This window comes from Protomyctophum bolini, assembly GCF_963924005.1.
Source record: "Protomyctophum bolini genome assembly, chromosome: 21".
NCBI lineage: Eukaryota > Metazoa > Chordata > Actinopteri > Myctophiformes > Myctophidae > Protomyctophum > Protomyctophum bolini.
The window spans coordinates 14,799,429-14,814,251 of NC_137882.1; the positions used below are offsets into that span (position 1 = coordinate 14,799,429).

The 14,823-nt window shown below is 43.0% G+C and overlaps 1 protein-coding gene across 1 annotated transcript; it reads left to right on the forward strand.

Annotated features, from left to right (window-relative positions):
- The first annotated feature begins 1,479 nt into the window (after positions 1-1,479).
- Positions 1,480-14,691, forward strand: LOC308335980 (multidrug and toxin extrusion protein 1-like). The gene is made up of 17 exons (XM_080793221.1): positions 1,480-1,780; positions 2,014-2,115; positions 4,946-5,014; positions 5,607-5,755; positions 6,009-6,051; positions 7,011-7,055; positions 7,178-7,275; positions 7,565-7,662; positions 7,766-7,879; positions 9,531-9,598; positions 10,297-10,405; positions 10,556-10,631; positions 10,748-10,817; positions 11,117-11,246; positions 11,694-11,788; positions 12,401-12,499; positions 13,376-14,691. Exons 1-17 carry the CDS (start codon positions 1,634-1,636, stop codon positions 13,742-13,744), a joined length of 1,881 nt encoding a protein of 626 aa, XP_080649347.1. The 5' UTR covers positions 1,480-1,633; the 3' UTR covers positions 13,745-14,691.
- The last annotated feature ends 132 nt before the right edge of the window (positions 14,692-14,823 follow it).

Genomic DNA, 14,823 nt, shown 5'->3' on the forward strand with positions numbered 1-14,823 from the left:
GGATTTGTTTATAAACATTTGGGATTTGTAAGTCTCATGGGGGGGGGTAGGACCACTACCAGTCTCATGGTCGGGGGGGTAGGACCAAGGGATTTGGGATTTGTTTATAAACATTTTGGTATTTGTTTATAAACATTTGGTATTTGTTTATAAACATTTGGGATTTGTTTATAAACATTTGGGATTTGTTTATAAACATTTGGGATTTGTTTACAAACATTTGGGATTTGTTTATAAACATTTGGGATTTGTTTATAAACATTTGGGATTTGTAAGTCTCATGGGGGGGGGTAGGACCACTACCAGTTTACCTGTAGTAAGTCTCATGGTCGGGGGGGTAGGACCAAGGGATTTGGGATTTGTTTATAAACATTTTGGTATTTGTTTATAAACATTTGTGATTTGTTTATAAACATTTGTGATTTGTTTATAAACATTTGTGATTTGTTTATAAACATTTTGGGCTCTGTATAATATGTTGCCTAGGGCCTCAAAAGGCCTAGAACCGGCACTGAGTCCGCTGCCCCCCCCAGGTTGGCAGAGGAAGTGTAGCGCCCAGGATTACATTCGATAATTGGCACTGGGTGAAAAGAAAAAACTGGGTTACAAAATCGTGGGATAAAAATGAATTAAAAAAATATATATATGTACTTTGCTCAGCCAATCAAATCAATCGCTATAGGGTGATCAGCCAATCACAAGCCAAAAGCTGGGCATAGGCTCAAAAAACACTATCTAAACACTCAGACTTCTGCTGACATATATCCTGCTGCATAAAGAAGACAACTGAAAAACTGAGGAACATAAGTGTAAAAAAGTACATGTGGGAGTAAAAGCCTGCTGTAGGGAGTTGTGCGGTATTGCATTACAGTCAGGGATTAATGTACTGTCTGCAGATTTATCTGTCTTCTAGTCAGTCAGAGTATAGGAAGTTAGGAACGGGCTGTGAGTTATGGCCCCCAAACCCACATCTTAATGTCCCTGGTTTGACAGGCAGCAATGACACACTGCAGTCTGCAGCTTTCTCTATTCTCAACTATCCAGGGGAAGTAGTAGAACAGACTATAGGCTCGGGGAAGCAGAGCAATGATGCCATGATTCAATAAAGACTTAATTTCAAGAGTGTAAGTGAGCCTTGTCTCGAAGACACCATTAGACTTTCTACATGTCAACTCGTTGCAGGGGATTATCCTTGAACTCACTCTCAATGAAGGATTGACTTGTAAAAAGTGTTCAGGGATAGACCGTCACAGACCCATATGAAACACTATTTAATAGTGGGGGTCTGTCTGTCCCTGGGAATCAATGGTCAAAGTACATTTAGCAACAGATTAATGTTTAGCATATAGACACTCAAACACGCTGGACATGAGTCACATGACCACCATGTATGAAGTTATATAACCAGTCCAGAGGCCCAGAGCCCTCAGAGCGCACATTGCACAATAGGCATTCATACTCCTCTTACACTATTTTGTCTTCTTTTTCCCGTCTTTATTCCCTCTACTTCCGTTGGGAGGTGGTCTCAGATTTCATCTTTTCGCCTGTGTTTTCTTCCCCTGTTCCCACTCTGACTCTCCCTTTTTCTCCCTCTCTCTCTCTAGTCTCTGTCTCGCTATCTCCACTCATCCGAATGGAGAAACCGGACGGTCCAGAACCGGCTGCCAGCCCGCCGCCGGTCGCAAGCTCCAAACTGTTCCGATGTGCGTGGTTGCGGCGACTGCTACCTTTGGCCTACAGGGAGGAACTGTACCATGTGCTGCGGCTCACATGCCCGCTGGTGAGTAGGGGAAAGTTGCTGTGTTGATGCTATAGTCTGCAGCTGCATCCCCACTGCCCTGTTTCTGTTTGTACAGTAGGACAGTCTGTGCACTGTACAGTGTACAATTTAACATAATATGCCCTCTACTCCCATTAGACAAAACCGTACTTTTATCTGATAAATATATTTATTCCTGATGTGCACATTGGTCATACAATTTAAACGTGTCTTGTTTGTATCTCTCTCTACAGGTGATATCTCATATTCTCAGCTTCCTAATGTCATTTGTGAATACCATATTCTGTGGTCATATAGGCAACGTAGAACTGGCTGGATATGGACTGTTCTCAGCGGTAGGCTATGACTTAATACTACTATTGTGCCGCCCATCCATCGCACGAGACTCGGGAGTTCTTTTTTACTGCTGTTTATAAACATCATGCTGAAAACACTGTGCTGTAAAACACCGTAGAACTGACATACAAAACAACACAACACACAAAACATTAACTTGGGACTGTAGTGAGTCAGTGACTTTCTATCTAGGGACATAATTCATTTCACGCTAAGAGAGTGGGCGGGGTTTTCGGGGTAAACAAGGAACTGGGCCCTGGGGGTGTGTATTGAGGTTGGGCAATGGGCAATGCATAATACTCTAAGGTGTTGGGTTGTTAACCTGTCTTGTCAGTATGATTGAAGAGTGTGAAACTGTGAAATAAACAGACGTGCCGTTGTACATATTCTCATTCAAAGATAGAAATAGCAATTCGTCTTACTTGCTATTCTTACAGGACATTCACAATAATACATAAACCTTCACAAACAAATACAATACTGACCACTTTGCCTGCTTGCACATGAATGGGGGTCGACTTGGATCCGTCAGTTTTTCTTGAAAAACCCTCTTTGTTTTCTCTTATTTTCTCTATTTTACTTCACTTCGTTTCTTGTACTTAACTTAACTTTCTTCTGCTTTACATTTTACAGTTCACTTTACTTCGTTCACTTCACTTCTTCTACTTCTGGTCTACTTTGCTTTCTTCCTTCCAACTGCTTCCTTCCTTCTGCACAGTGCACAGAGCTCTCTCTCTCTCACACAGTGCACTCTCCTTCAATGTAATGAGACTTCTGCCCTCTCTCACTCACAACAGGTGTAACCAACAAGCTTAATTACCAGAACACAGACGCAACCAAGACACATGATAATGGGAAACCCACAACACACTGAACACACTTAGAGCGCCCCCAAAAGGACAAAATACAGAAAAATAAAACCATCACATGGCAGCAGTAACAACTATTATTACTACGACTATTTGTACTAGTACCAGAGCATGTGAGCGGAGCGGGGGGATTTTGACGTGACGCGGAGCGGGTTTTTAAATGGGTCAGATTGACTTCCGGAGCGAGAACTGTCCTCCGCTCCGAACCGCTCCGAGCCGCTCAGTGCACACGGCACGGCACTGTGCAAGCTTGGCTAGCAGTTTACATCAATCATTGCCTCTCTCCTAAAAACTTTATTGGGACACACACACACACACACACACACACACTAAGACCGAGTTTGTTGGTGTGTCAACTACTATAGTTTCATTCACAAGTACACTGGACTGGAGGCTTGTTGTGCTGTAGTGATAATAACAACGTTAGCTAACCAGCTAATGCGACGCTAACGCTATTCCCTCTCTCCTTGTTGCGCACAGCCGTGCTTTTGTACACACTTCCATCCGTTCGCCTTTTAAATCTAAATGTCCCATCAACACACGGGTCCAAGGCGCAACGCGATCTTATCTGGTTCTTGGGGTTTCATTAACACTGAGCAGTGAGCACTGACTGCAGTGCTGCCTGCTCGTTACGTCTCCACCTAAGGTCCTCCTCGCCCCGCAGACGGCGCAGTATACACAGGAGGAGAGGAGAGGAGAACAACAAGTCTAAAAAAGAGGGGAGGAGACCTGTCTGTCGCCTGTGTAATCTAAATAAAACTGTAAATAGAAATAAAGTGTGGGCAAATGTCGACTCGGGATAGATATTATTACTGTAATGTAGATGATACTCGGGGGGAACACCTTTTTCTTTTAAAGATAACTTTTTTTTACACCAGCGTCGGTGTCTGTGCGCGACAGATTTCAGTTGTGCGCGAGAGCATTTGGCCATGTGCGCGCACGGGCGCACGTTAGGGGGAACATTGGCTACAACAGAGCATGTGAGCGCGAGCGGAGCGAGGAGCGGAGCGGGTGGATTTTGAAGTGAGCGCGGAGCGAGCGTAGAGCGGCGTGGGGGGAGATGAACGTGAGCGCGGAGCGAGCGTAACAAAAGCCGTCGAGAGCGAAGAGCGGAATTATCGGCCGCTCCGCTCCGCTCACATGCTCTGACTAGTACCATAGTCTACTACTAATACTACTACTATTACTACTAATAGAAATTACCACTGTAAAGTGTAAATGTACATCATGTAAAATAATATGGATAGGGAAGGGACCCCGGGAGTCAAGGGACAGATGAGGACAGAGTGGGGCAGAGTCAGGATCTTCGTGGGTCAGGGAGTGAGTGTATTCAGAGGCAATTAACAAAGAACATTATATTCAGAGGTTTGACTGACGTACACACATTAAAATGTTGCCAATGTTCATTTAACTCTGTGAGTGTACAAATTAAATTGTAGCCAAACTGACCCATGCAGCTGTCATAGGTGATTAGACTTAACAAAGGTGAGGTTAAAGGGCCACTTCTTCACCCCTTTTTGCAACCATGTCCGACTGCAGACATGTCCATTGCAGGCACGCTCTAGTACCAAACGAATTTGGCATAGCCGGTGGTTTTAGAACCCGCTAATACTATGCCCTTTCCCAAACGTATGTGCGCAAACGTGTGTGTGTGAAAGTGTAACAACACCTACACGGTTCAGCCTATAGACTAGACGTATGCACGTGACATCATCATCATTCCAGGAATGAGTGTCAAAAAACTACTTTCTAACCCTGACAGCCCATACCTCCAAACAGAAAAGTCAGATCTGATTGCATTAAACAATGTTAAACTATGTTAAACTCACTTTGCCACTCGATTTGCAATTCAATTATTTGGAATAATTGTCTGTCATAACTCATAACAATGGACAGGCCCTTCCCAAACATGGGTATTTTCCATTGTTGTAATTTTCCATTTTGTTGTCCATTTTGTCAGGCTATGAACTTGAGCGCAGGAGCCATAGGCACTGGCCTCCTTGTTGCTTGTGACACACTAATTTCTCAGGTGAGCACAGTACTGTATGTTACAAAAATCAGTTCACACCCATGTCAAGTGAGGGGCGCTCTTATCATCTCATACTGGCCAATCAGAATGCCTGTTGCCTGTGATTAGTTAGCTGATTTGCTCGTTTACATATGACTGGCATAGGAGGGGCTAGCGCCCCTCAACAATACAACAATACTAAATAATGGCATCATAGTGCATATAAAGTCACTAATTTAGATGCCCAGGCCTTCTGTCTCATGTACAGTATATCGCTATCGCTCGCTTTTTTTCAGGAAATGAAGAAAACCTTATATTTTGAAAACAAAACAATACTGCCTCATCAAAGTTGGTGTTGTAACTTTATATATTGTCAATGACTTGCATGAGAGGGAGAGAGGCATGGCGGAGTTAGTTGCTTTAGCAGACCGTTTGAGGGTCCAATGGATTCAAGAGATTTTGTCCGAGGTGCTTTTTACTACTCTCCATCGGTTCAATATTTTCAAAACAACACACTACACACAGACGTAACGGGTGTGTTCAATAGCACTGATTTATCCAAAAAAAATGAGGTGGTTTCCTCCCGACAGCAACGATATGCTTGCTCTTCTAGACCTATGGCAGTAAGAACATGAACCATGTGGGAGTGATCGTCCAGAAGAGCATGTTGATAATACTGCTGTTCTGTCTGCCCTGCTGGGGTCTGCTCATCAACTCACACCGCCTGCTGCTCCTCCTGCAGCAGGAGGAGGAGGTAGCCAGGTAAGCGCCCAGGGCTCAGATTACTCTGCTACAAATGCATCCATACAGTGTCATTTCCATGCTCTATATAATTGTTCACCTTATCTCATTATTTGGTCATGTGCATGCAATACAGTATGTGACGGTGTAGTGTGTACATACGTTTTGTACATGAAATGCAAGTAATAATAATGGTTTCAAATGGACAAAGACATTTACAGAAATAAATACACATTATTTGTACTGAAGTGATAAAAGCTTTGTACTGTTCTAGAATTGCCCAGCTGTATATGATGGCATTTCTCCCTGCTTTTCCAGTAAGTGCATTTTACTAAACTTCTCTGCTAGAAGCTAAATGTTCTGTAGATATAGTGTATATATAGTGATATGTGTTATTTGACTACCTCTATCATTTTCCACTTCCCAAGTATACACTAGCTTTCTTTAATTTGAATGACAATACCTACAAGTCGGTGTTATGTGTACAGAACAGTATTAGACATAAGCATAGCTAGCAAATCATATTGCTGCATGGCTAAGCAGCATGTAGGCTATATACTGCATACTCTTTATTAATATTTACTATAGTCCTACCGATGCCATACTGTGTGTCGTATAGGCTCATATGTCAGTTTGTCACCTCCACCTTCACATTCAATAGATCCTGTGATCTTTTAGTAGGACTAAAAGATCCTGTATGCAGTAGGACTGCATACAGGAGATGTGGGGTAGAGTCCCGTAGGTCTTATCAGGGGTTGGGAGATTTTCACTCCCACTTAGGGCTTTGAAGGCCCGTGGTCTAGTGTTAGCCTAAACCCCTGGGTGGTTAATAAATATGTGGGGTTATTTAGTAATGGTGGGGGTTTCACCTGCATTGTTAGGATATAGGCCTAAAAGCTTGTTTAGCTGACATTACTAAGAAGTGGTGTAGTGGGGGTGTGGGGCGTTTTGGTTTTTCAAGGAGGGATTTTAGGCCCCTCCCCCAGGATTAGGGGAGATTTTAACCTCCATGGTTTACCCATCAAAGTGACCCCATAGTGTTCAGGCATAAAGGCTAATTTTAAACCGTTCTCCCCTATTGTATCGATTCCTTAGTGAATCAAGACCACAAGTATCCTCTCTGTACCGTAATGGGACGGGAAGAAAGAAAATCATGGAACATATATTTTACAGGAATTTCAAATTATCTCAGATTATCTCATCAGAATTCAAATCTACATGTTAGAGCGTTTGTGTTTGAGAGTTCTGCTGTCTGAAAATGACATACACCCTACAGGCTATGTTCCTGCATCATCTACAGGTTGCGTACCTTCAGAATCAAGTAAGGGTTCATGCCTACGGGCTGTGTTGAAAAATACAAACATCTCTAAGTAATATTGACTTTGGTCTGACTATACCTCTCCTGTTTCCCGATTGTAAATTCTAATTTGTTTTATCGGATAGGGGATCATTTTGCCCCAGATGTACACAGCAGCAGCAGCCAACGTCGTCAACTTGGGTTGCAACTACGTTCTGATCTCCGTCCTGAAGATGGGCTTGATGTAGGTGTGCGGCGTGTGCCCATAATTTGCTCTTCCTGTCCTCCTCCGACTGTTTTCCTCTCCCCATAAGGCAAATTTTCTTATATAAACTATTCAATCAATTTTCAAATGAAAATAGCATCAACACTTTTAGTCCATTCAATGAATTAATTCATTTCAAATGAATTGGCTCTTCTACACACTAAGACACTAACTGAAGCACACCATGTATATGTGTGTGTGTGTGTGTGTGTGTGTGTGTGTGTGTGTGTGTGTGTGTGTGTGTGTGTGTTTGTGTTTGTACTTGCAGAGGATCTGCAATAGCTAACGGCCTCGGTTGGATCACTATGTGTCTGCTTCTCTATGGTTACATCCGTTGGAAGAAGCTTCATAAACAGACATGGGCAGGTGAGATGTTACAAAGTATATTAAAAATTAAAAAACAGGAAAAAACCCTACAATAATCATAATAATAATTGTATCGTGCGTGAATCTTTGGCACTCCATCTAGGCTGGTCCAGTGAATGCTTTCAGGACTGGGGTTCCTATATGCAATTAGCCATTCCTGGCACTCTCATGATTTGCTTTGAATGGTGGATCTGGGAGATAGCAGGCTTCCTTGCAGGTCAGTATTTGTGAGTGTTACGGATTACACTTTATTCCTGTTGATTAGTGAGTATTTCTATTCCTATATTTCATCACTTGTTCTGCATGACTGTAATCAGTTAATTATTAGCGCACTGTGCACAGTATTCTGATCATGTCTGGTTGGAGTGTCCTGGCCGAAAATATTAAACATTTTCCTATATAATGCATAATTATATATAACAATAAATCATTGTCTTCATGTAAGTAATCAACTGGGGAAGTTGCATGGTGATAACTATTTCTTCATCCTATTCACCTATGATGTATAATGTGAAAATAGAAAAATATGTGGAACGGTTATCATTATATTACAGCAGTATGGGTTAGCGCCCCAGCCTGTGTCCTCCGTGAGGAGGAAGCCCAACAACCCTCGGTGAGGCCTTTGGGAGGGCCATGCAAGCAGCAAGCGGAACCGCAGCACCATGACCCTGCGGAACCATTGCCCACCACTTCTGAATGAACTGTCTGGTGCTGGGACTCTGGTGCAACGCACAGGTCCTCGCTCTACTCCTGGTGAGTGCAGGAGTGGACCTGGTGAGACGTAGGAGGGGCCCGGCCAGGAGATAACCCACAGAGCCTAGTCCCTCCATGTGCCAGAAGTGTACCTCCCAGCCCTGGCAGAGTAGTTCTGGAATAGTTCCAACTGATTGTGTGCCCCTGGTTTTTCCCTAGTGGGACTGATTGAGGGTAGCTACTGGGACGTAAGTCGGGACTTGATCAACCCCGGCTGGGTCGCCTGAGTGAGGGGTATGATGTCGAGAGACCCGAAACCCCGTTGACCTCAGGATACATCACTGAGGATACGTCCCAGGTGCATCCATGCGATGTTTTTTAGTTATAGTTCTTCTATTTATAGTGACTCATAGGAATAGACTATGTGACAATCAGGTATAGTCTGGTGACCACCGGAGAGACGGGTGACAGCCGGAATGTAGACGGCACCCGGGTGAGCAGTATGGGTAAGCGCCCCAGCCTGTGTCCTCCGTGAGGAGGAAGCCCAACAACCCTCGGTGAGGCCTTTGGGAGGTCCATGCAAGCAGCAAGCGGAACCACAGCACCATGACCCTGCGGAACCATTGCCCACCACTCCTGAATGAACTGTCTGGTGCTGGGACTCTGGTGCAACGCACAGGTCCTCGCTCTACTCCTGGTGAGTGCAGGAGTGGACCTGGTGAGACGTAGGAGGGGCCCGGCCAGGAAACAACCCACATAGCCTAGTCCCTCCATGTGCCAGAAGTGTGTACATCCCAGCCCTGGCAGAGTAGTTCTGGAATAGTTCCAACGGATTGTGTGCCCCTGGTTTTTCCCTAGTGGGACTTATTGAGGGTAGCTACTGGGACGTAAGTCGGGACTTGATCAACCCCGGCTGGGTCGCCTGAGTGAGGGGTATGATGTTGAGAGACCCGAAACCCCGTTGACCTCAGGATACATCACTGAGGATACATCCCAGGTGCATCCATGCGATGTTTAGTTACAGTAATTTAGTACTTATATTGACCCTACAAAACACTACTACTACTAATATTACTAATAATAATTAAAAATAAATAAATAGAACATTGCATGTGCATTACTGAGAGCGATTACTGTTGAGCAGGTTTAAATCCTGAGCATTCTCTTTAATGCAGGGATGTTGGGAGAGACGGATCTAGCAGCCCAGCATGTGTTCGACGAACTGGGAACCTTTAGATATATGGTATGATTTGTCCATTCATTCTAACCATTACCGCCTACAGTATATCATTCTACAAGCTCACAATGAGTTGTGAGCTTGTACAAAGAAAAATCTCAGCGCCTTGGAGCCAAGCTTAAAGGACAACTTTCGGTTTTTTTTCCAACCAAGGTTCATGTTTTAGGTTGTTATTAGAGAAAGTTAAAGATGAGTGTTAATTATTTTTAATTTGCAGCTTTCTTTCGTTTTAGGGATTTTAGCTGTTTTTTACAGGGGGGCGGGGGCATTGGAGCATGGGGCTAAATATGTATTTTTTTGCAGAATTTTATAGCGATTTATTTTTTTATTATTTACTACACCCAGAAATTACATCTGGCCACAAAAGATCACGGGATCTACTGAATGTGACAAACTGACGTATTGAGCCTATGACACACAGTGTGGCTTCCCCCCAGTAGGCTACCTTCACATTCAGTAGATCCTGTGATCTTTTGTGGCCAGATGTAATTTCTTGGGGTCTATTAGGACTATAGTAAATAGTAAAAAAAGAAATTGCTATAACATTTTGTAAAAAAAATACCTATTTACTAGCCCCATGTTCGAATGCCCTAAAGTTGTCCTTTAAGCAGCTGCAGGGTCAATTGGTCGTGGTACAAACAGACAGATCTACACACAAAGCTGTTCATAGGAGCCTTTAAACGTAAACTGACCTCCGATATCAGTTCCCTTTAGGTATCCAGGGAGCTGCTTGCGTGCGTATTGGAAATGCCCTCGGGGCTGGTGACACTCCAAGGGCCATCGTTACCTGCAAAGTGACTCTGGCTTTAGCAGGTATCAGGAACACAGGCGCACGCACACGCATGCACACACACACACACACACACACACACACACACACACACACACACACACACACACACACACACACACACACACACACACACACACACACACACTAAAAATGATTTCATTTCTTTCTAGGCATCCTTGCTGTGTTTCAAGGTGTTATTATTCTTGCCTCCAAGAATGTGATTGGCTACATATTTACCTCAGATGAGTGAGTAAATCTTAATTTATACTCTGTTATATTAGTTATATTAATAATAATAATAATATACCACAATACATTTAATACATGAAAATAATTGAAATGTCTGCTTTCTATATCTGCAGAAACATTGTGGCGATCGTTACAGAAACCATCACTCTTTCCATTTTCTTACATTTCTTTGACTCACTATTGGTACGTTTTGAAGACTTTTTTTGGGGTTCCTCTATTAAAGTCAGCTCACACACAACCTCTTGTGAGTGAGACACCAGCGATTGTGTATATCGAAAGGCATATTTCATCCCTAGGACCAACCAGTAGGGGTCAGTATATTGAGAAGACAACACAAGTTTGTACCAGTATGTCTAAAACTGGGAGGAAAAGGGGAACATTCAATAGTCAATTAAGTAAAATATCAAATGAAGCCGTGAAAGGAAGAAGTTTTCTCACTTTGCTAGTTTGTGATTCTCTTATTTATTCCCGTGTATGTTCAGTGTGTTTCCACTGGGATCTTGGTGGGTGCTGGAATGCAGAAAATTGCTGCATTGACCAACTTGTCCAACTACGTCATAGCATTGCCAATAGGAATAGCACTGATGTTTGCTGCCAAACTCAGGCTATTAGGTAATGTTTTGCTTGCTGTGTATACATTATGAATGTACACAAATATGTTCATGTAGACACAAATGAGGATTACGTATTACATATAGACACGCACGCAGGGACGGCTCCTCCAAAAAAGCCCAATTGACTGACTTCTATGTAAACCAAGATTCATTAGCCCCCCCTCTAAATAGCCAGCCCCCCCATAGCACCCCCAGTCACAATTTTCTGGAGCCGTCGCTGCACGCACGCACACTCTTTCTAATTTGGTTTAGCAATAGCAGGACATGTACGCAGTAAAACACACAATAATATGTCTGCCTTTGTTAAACTGCTGTTGTTTACTTTCCCATCAGCTGTGGTGTGAATCTACAAATTTTGATATTTTCCTGTGTGTGTGTGTGTGTGTGTGTGTGTGTGTGTGTGTGTGTGTGTGTGTGTGTGTGTGCTCTGCTCTCCCTGTGTCAGGCTTTTGGCTGGGTATCTTAATTTCTGTCATATTTCAGTCCATCTTCATCCTTCTCATCATATTTAAACTGAACTGGAAGAAAGTCACATCTGAGGTATGTCCCCTAAATCCTACGAAACAATATAAAACATTGAGATGATCAGATATCAAACCTGCCTTACCATTTTCATTTGCCAACTGTACTTGAGGAAAGAGCCTGACTTCTCATCTGAACTGTAGTGGAGGAGCTTAATAGGGATATTTCGCTTAATTCTTCTAAAAGTGCCCAGATGTAGCCCAGGGCATGCTCTAATGATTTAGCTAGGGCGCCCGAGGCAGCGACCTTCTGGGTCGCCGCAGGTCCACAGCGGCCAAATCCATATGGCCACCATTAACAACATATAAGGAAACATTTTCATCACATGCTACTTAAAGCATATAATGACATTTTCAAAATGTCATTATGCTTTAAGTAGCATGTGATGTGTCAAACTAGGGGGTTTTCATGGTTCTGAATCCATTCCAAGCATTAGTTTTGCAAGAAAAACACTCCTTGGGCTATATATGTATGTATAGCAAGTGGCTATATGCTATACAGCCATGCCCTAAGGTATAAAATAAAGTCTTTCGAGTGTACTACAAGTTTGCCCTCTGATTGGACCCCCTTTTCATATACAGAATTTGATTTGTGTTTCCTCTTGGGACTGGCTCTCATGTGCTTTTGCAGGCACAAGTGCGAGCTGGCAAGACCATCATTGTCGCAGCAAACCGTCCTGTTAGTCAGCTGGTAACACCAGTCCCTGATGTGTCAGACTGTCCTAATACAGTAAGTGTGTTTTTATGTAACAATACTGATCTGACTCATTTAACCAATTGAATCTGTATTCCGGTGGTGGTGGGGAGCATTTGGAGAAAAAAAGCTGATCTACAAGCTATTTGCAGCTAAGATATTTGGTCACACCATTATCCTTCTGATAATAGTGTGACAATGTGCACACTATTACAGAATGAGTGTAGGGACTGAGGGAACGTATAAGGGCTATTACGTAGGTAGAAATGTAGAAAATCCAGATTTATTTTCTAATTCTGTTTGACGGGTGCGTAGGCAGGGCTCAATGTGCACAAGACAAGTGCATAAAGACCGGCACACCGTCTGCAGTTGCAATACGAACAGTTTATTTAGGCAACGTTTCAGTCAAAGACCTTCTTCAGGCAACTCATGACCTTCTTCAGATGCCTGAAGAAGGCCTTTATATGTCTATGGTAGAGCAGTTCACATAATGGTGACAGCGAGTGCAGCCCTCTGCAGGGTGCCCTTGAATTGCTTCTCACCATGTCTGCAGTAAGCAAACCGAGAGACAGTCTGTCATCCAGTTAAGGTATGGTCTACTCTAGAGTACTCTAGCTGCTTGAATCCCACAACAGATGGGAACAGAAGGCATTTAAAATAAGAAATCAAAGAGCATAAACATCTTAATTGTCCATACTGGGACGGATACATCGATATTTTGTTGACTTAGGCCAACAGTAAAAGCACACCAGGAAGTCTCAACAGTAAATTCTGGCACGCTGTCCAATTTTTTGTGTAAAAGATATAATTTCGTTTCAAGCATTCTATTTCCTTTTTATTTTTTTAGGACACATCACGCAAGGTTTTGTTTGTTGTCGTATTGCATTATTCACCTTTTTCCTTCTCTTAAAGGCCCAGCTGGAGGGTGCTGGATTTCCTGCTGGCTACAGCGCTGTAAGCACCCAGGATCTGGATCTGAAACCAAGGCCTGAGACGGAGGGCAGCAGCAAGGGCCTCATGGAGACACAGGGAGAAACAGAGGGTGGTAAAAACAAAGCCATCAAAGGAATCAAAGCCAACGCCAAGCTCTCTCTCACACAGCTGATCATCCGACGAGGACTCACCCTCTTGACCACAGTTCTCATCCTGGCTGTAGGCATTGCTGTGCACTTTGTCTTCCCCCCACCAGAGGTCTCTGCTCAGAGTAGGAGCAACTATACCACAGACTGGGCAAATAACTCTACACCAACAGCTTACCTGGAACTGACCACACAACCCTAAGCAGTATTGAATGTACAAGACCGGTGCCCCGGCTGTAGAGCACCGAGTCGGTAACGATGTACTGTAAGTTGGAGATCCATGCCCCACCCAGCTATGCAATACCTGTTGTACCCGTTCCACCCATCTGTCTGTGTCCCTTTTATGCTCATATATGGAGATTTCTGTATCGCTCTCGTGTCCCTTTATTCCTATAGACACATTCAGAGACAGGTCCCTATATAATTACACTACTAAATGTGCAACGTTTTTTTTGTTGCTACGAACTGCATGTGGGGAAAAGCCAGTATAAAGGATACAGAATTCAGTTCTCAATTCACCATGGCAGCTTTGAGAGACTGAAAATACCGTCAGCAAGTGTGTACTGCATTAGTGATCATAGAACCGCCTCTTCCCATCCCTTTGGTGTGGTTTGGGCTTTACTAATTTGGAACTCTCTTCTTGCTGGGGTGGTACAGTGGACAGTGGGAAGTTAAAGGGATATTTCACTTCATTTTATCATCTATCTACTCAGGCTTATATGAACACGTACCCCAGACAGTTTTTAAGTTGCTCGATACAGAATTTAGATATTTGATATTCTTTTTATCTGCCCTGCCCCCTTCCTACATTCTACCTCCATTTTAACCATGTTAGGTTAGATTTATTTTTCTGGTGACTGATACTGTCCTAATACGTGAGGGGGCTGTGGTTTTTCATATATATATAATTTTGTCTCCTCCATCCTCCAGGAGGCCTCATTCTTTTCCAAAAAACAATTATTACATTATTATTAAACATTAAATAAATAATAAATTAAAATTAATAAATATCTGATAAAATTCTGAATACCCACACACCCTTTTCCCCCTCACTTATATGTTCCCCCCCCCCTTGGGCCTTTTCACCTGCTCTATTGTATTATCTATTACCGTATATATGATGAGTTCCTGTTTATTTGTACGTCTCTAAATGTTATGATGAATTGAACATGGTGGACCCTATTGTAAACAAGTGTAATGCTTTATAGTTTATGGTGTCGTCCACAGTTAACAGTTTTGTATTGAGTTGTGCTTGAAATGTACTGTAGCCTACTCCAATCT